Raw genomic sequence first — 5,175 nt, 5'->3', positions numbered from 1 at the left:
CCTGGATCTCTTGTTTAACTGCATCTACTAATCGCATAGGTATGGGATAAGGTTTCTGCTTTATAACTTTGGAGCTAGTAAGTTCTATAGTGTGATAATTAACCTTTGCAACTTTTGGCTTGTCTGAGAATATGTCACTGAAACGTTTCAACAAGCTTTTTACCTGCTTTTGTTGTTCAGACTTTAGAGTTTCACTCACGTCCACATCGTCGCAGGTCTCAGTTTGACATGACTGTGCAGTGGTGGGTCCATCGTCAAAGTCACTTTCTGCAATCACTGCAGCGGCACATATGGATGCTGCTGGGTATGTACTGCCAAGACTCGAAATTTTCTGTGAAAAGAAAGCTTTAACATATGCTAGATATCGCTGTTGTTCAAGAGACCACCTGCTCGTCACGTCTCTCTCGCCATAGGACGCACATCCGATGCCAGCTGTAAAGTATTCCTTTAACATATTGATGTGGAATCTTTTGTGTTGATTCCCCACCTGTACTACATAATTATGATCAGATATTCTATCTACGATATCATAAGGACCTTTCCACTGTGCCAACAACTTGTTGTGAGAAGTGGGCAAGAGAAGAAGGCACTTATCACCTACTTTGAACTGACGTACCTTTGTTTTCTTGTCGTAATAAGCCTTCTGCACTTCCTGTGCTTTCAACAATGCTTGCTTGGCTAATGCACAGGTAGACTGGAGACGATTGGCCAGATCAATGACGTAGGTATATGTTGACTTGACCTCTGCGTCTGCTGCATTGTCGTCCCATAGCTTCCGCAAAATTTGAAGGGGTCCTCGCACAGCTCTTCCATACACAAGTTCGAAGGGTGAGAACTTTAAAGAACTTTGCTGAACTTCTCTATACGCGAACAGTAGCGGTGCAATATAGCGTGGCCATTCTTTCGGCTGCTCTGCTGCCATCCTCCTGAGCATTCTCTTCAGCGTGCCATTGAATCTTTCACAGAGACCATTACACATCGGATGATATGGAGTCGTTCTTACTCCCTTTATCGACAACAAACGAAGCACTTCTTCCATCATCGCAGAGGTGAACTGTGTCCCTCTGTCACTCAAGACTTGCCTGGGAATACCGATCCTGCAGAAGATTTCCACCATGGCTTCGGCGACGGTAACAGCATCTATATTCTTGAGTGGCACTGCTTCTGGCCATCTCGTACTGAAATCCACGAGCGTGAGGATGTACTTGGATCCATCACTCGCCCTCGGGTGGATTGGTCCGACGATGTCCACGGCGACTCTCTCGAAAGGCTCGGAGATCAGCGGCATAGGCTTCAGTGGTGCAGGTTTCACGCGTCCGCGGTCACTAGTCTTTTGACAAATATCACATGAGCGAACTAACCTGGCAATCTCCTGACCCATGCCAGGCCAAAAGAATTCCGTCTGAATGCGGTCAAGCGTTTTCTTCTGACCCATGTGACTTTCGAGAGCAGAATGGTGACCCAGCCGGAAAACAGCAAGACGATACCTCGCAGGAGCGACGAACTGAAGACGCTCCTCTCCATGTTGCGTCAGAACCCTCCGGTAGATCCTCTTGTTTTTCACAATAAAACACGATTCTTCCCCATGTAACATACTTAGTGACTTTTCCGTCAACTTCCTTCGCACCGATTCTAACGAGGGATCACTCTCTTGCTCCTGTGCAATATCTTGGCAATTTACTAGATCACTTACCGACGTCAGAGGAGTAAGTTCTTCCTTCATTTTCACCATGCCTCTCGTAACAGCCGCAGCACCAGTTTGCGTTGCAGCATCAGCAGCACAACTATTCCTCACCCCTTTGATGTTTCCGATGACGACATCGAAGATCGGGTTGACCATCACGGCTGCCGTAACTCGCCCTGTAAAGAACGGACTCTCTACGTGTATGGTTGCCTCTGGGACATTAACCAGAGATCCATCAATTATTTTAACATTAATTCTCCTCCCGGTATATTGTTGTGGTAGGACATAACTTTGTTTAATAACACACCCCGACGAACCGTTGTCTCGGAGAACACTTACCCGAACACCACCTACTGACCCTGACTGAACGAGGAGAGAGTTCTGCTTCGCATGATCTGTAGAGGTGGCAGATAGTCATATGTTGTGTACCCGGGAAATGTCTTTAACTTCCGACTTCTCGGGAAAATAGGGCGCTTCACCTTCCTCACTCATACGGGCGGTCGCACCTTTCTGCTTCATCTAACTGATAGAGATCAGCAAGATCTTCAAACCTCTGAACGTATGGTTCAATTCGCTCACCTTCTTTGTACGCAGGTAACCGGATGTGCGGCAAGTTTGATGCCTGGGCAGGGGAGCTTCCGTTCGTCTCCGTCTGCGCACGAGCCATGTCCAACTGATGCCGGCGAATTCTCTCCTCTTCCTCCATCTTCAACTGCTGCATCCTCAGCTCGTGTTCTCGCTGCCTATCCCGTTCTTCTCGTTCCTCTTTCTCACGCTCACGTTGGCTCGCTCGTATTTCTCGCTCCTCCGCCTGACGTTTGCTTACGTAATCTACAATAGCCACCGCATCCTCAAGACCCATCAGCTTAGCCTCTTTCACGAAAGTTTCTGCAGACATTTTTGCTGAAGTAAAAGTTAAATGCTCCCCAAAAATTATCATACACGACACTACTCACTATAGAATCACCATGAGTTAAGGGAAACTATCATCAATCTCCTCTGTTTCCATTTTCATTGCTACTCTCGTGTCAAGTCCCTGTTCGGGCGCCACTTTGTCAAAGTTCTTATCAAAGATTAGTGTAAGCATCAGGATTCATACTGAAGTTTAGTAATTCTTAGAATTGTTACGTATATATATAGTTTTCATCTTTCATAACTTATTTGTGTTCCCGGTTAATTTTCTCATTCTTGATAAGATCTGACAATTTATTAGTTTATTCACATTATAAGTTATTCATTTATGATTAACTCAATCTACACTCAATCTATAGCATAATTCCATTTAAAACATTCATTATTCAAATTTCTATTATTACTTTTTTAGGGTACTTAAGACACAGGGAAAGTAACAATTTAGTTTATTGATGCAACTAAATATTGCTATTATATTACGAAATATATGTACGAGTTTATTTATATTTAAGTAGATTTTTTAAAGTTTATTTCACTCGCCTCCGGCGATCACTCACTAACCGGCTATTCATTTTCTATTTCAAATCTGAATATTGCGGGATTACTCACTGTTTTGAGTTTGTTTGTTGTTTCTACTTATCTTGTATATACGGCTAAGACTTTGAGGCTATGCGGTGACGGGGATGCAAGTGCAGGTCGTCCGTCAGCAATAATTTTCCGGTAATTTCTCGTCCGGTTCTCAAGAAGTCGCCGCGTTTTCTATAGTTTCCTTGCGAGTAGCCAGTGTCGTCGTGACTGGCCGTGACTCGTGCCCACCTGCCCGATTGTCACGCGCATGCGCAATACAGTTGCCAGGAGTCGCTTACGTTTCCATGGCAACGCATAGTTGTCAGGTGTTCTATTTTTTCCGTTTTCATTTACACATGAAAATGAACACCTGGACATATATATATATATATATATATATATATATATATATATATATATATATATATATATATATATATATAGTGTATATATATATATATATATATATATATATATATATATATATATATATATATATATATATATATATATAGTGTATATATATGTATTTATATATATATATAGTGTATATATATGTATTTATATATATATATATATATATATATATATATATATATATATATATATATATATTTCCGAATGATTCTATGGGTTTGCCGCAAATGTTACATTCATAAATTTCTGCACGTGTGTCACCTCGAAAGAACACTTTGAACAAGACCAGTTTGGAAATCTCCAGTTAATCGAAGACTTTATGAGAAGAGAATATGCAAACAGAAAAGAGATGACTGCTCAGATCATACATTAAAATTCAACAAAATTGTAACTCCGATTCATCATTATGAAGCCAACGTGTTTATGATTATTAAATATATGTATTAATATAAATACATTTAAACTATTTCTCACAATTTTCATCCCTCTCTTTTCCGCCTATTTATTTAGCTGAAGTTGAAGTGTGCTGTAGAGGATGGCAACGTTGAAGAATAAGGGATGACAATGTTCAAGATGAAGGTTTAAGTTATAAGTGGGAATAAAGCCAACTTCACAACGTGAGGAAGCGAACAGAAGACTGCTTAAGGTAATACAGGAAGTAAGGCTTTCAAGACTATTTAAACATATCAGCTTCAAGCAATGTCAAGGGTTAACATGAGAGAACTTCAATGGTTATTAACTCTTGGAAAAAACAACAACTTTAGCTGCGATTTGCATGCGGTACAACTGGAACAACAATAACTATTACTCTCAGAGAAAATATTGCAGAAAATGCTACAAAATGTTATATTTGAACATGGGGTACTTACAAATGTGTTTGATATGAGGATCTATTTCTTCACACCACAACAGGTGTGGAGTATTATGCCCATAGCGGAAACTTATTAGGAAATGTGACATTACCACAACATACTGGAATTGCTGACCATGCCCTTGTGTTAGGAGGAATTACAAGGTGGAAGCACACAGTTACAAATATCTACAGAGACTGATGGTAGCGTATTCAAGAACATCATTCTAAACCACATCTATTGTGCTGCCAACATTAGTCTTCATGTTGACGCTATTACTTGTGATATGGATGCTTTTAATGCGATGTGGAGGAGTTTCGGTGTGCCATGTGGCAAGCACTGTCAGCCCGTGAATAAGTACCTCAATCAGAACCACCTGGCAAATGGCTGTACTTCTTAGCAGATGTTCCACAATTATTCAAAAATATCATATCAGCTACTATCAAGGCACATTTTCGCCCTTTCTGTGGAAGAGCGCCAGCTGGATTGTTCATATTGCACGACTCTCTGATCTTTCTAAGTTTCAGGAAGATCTAGAATAGATTTTAGCACCTAAGCTAACAACAAAAGCTTTGAGTCATGATGGTAGTTGCGGTCTGAAGTATTTAGTCAACAAATAAAGGAGGAATGATGAATATCTGACTACAGCATGGCTAGCATAAGTACTAAACCATTGGTTTCAGCTGATGATCAGTCAACATCCTGTGGTGGCACTCAGCAGACTTCATCCTACAAAGTACAATG

At 40.9% G+C, this 5,175-nt stretch overlaps 1 protein-coding gene across 1 annotated transcript in view; it reads right to left on the bottom strand.

The window, feature by feature from the left end:
• LOC147467655 (uncharacterized) overlaps window positions 1-2,582 on the bottom strand; it is a 3,806-nt gene extending 1,224 nt beyond the window's left edge. Inside the window, exons 1-2 of the mRNA XM_086530987.1 lie at window positions 2,191-2,582; window positions 1-1,940 (exon numbers count right to left, since the gene is read on the bottom strand). The exon at window positions 1-1,940 is cut by the window's left edge and continues 549 nt beyond it. Of these exons, the coding sequence (XP_086387113.1) occupies window positions 1-1,940; window positions 2,191-2,582 (2,332 nt within the window). The remainder of the gene's footprint in view (window positions 1,941-2,190) is intronic.
• Window positions 2,583-5,175: the final 2,593 nt, after the last annotated feature.

This window comes from Penaeus japonicus, unplaced genomic scaffold (genome assembly GCF_977035675.1).
Source record: "Penaeus japonicus unplaced genomic scaffold, GWHDUDI00000001_assembly GWHDUDI00000034, whole genome shotgun sequence".
Taxonomy (NCBI): Eukaryota; Metazoa; Arthropoda; class Malacostraca; order Decapoda; family Penaeidae; genus Penaeus; species Penaeus japonicus.
This window is presented reverse-complemented; position numbering and strand designations above follow the sequence as displayed.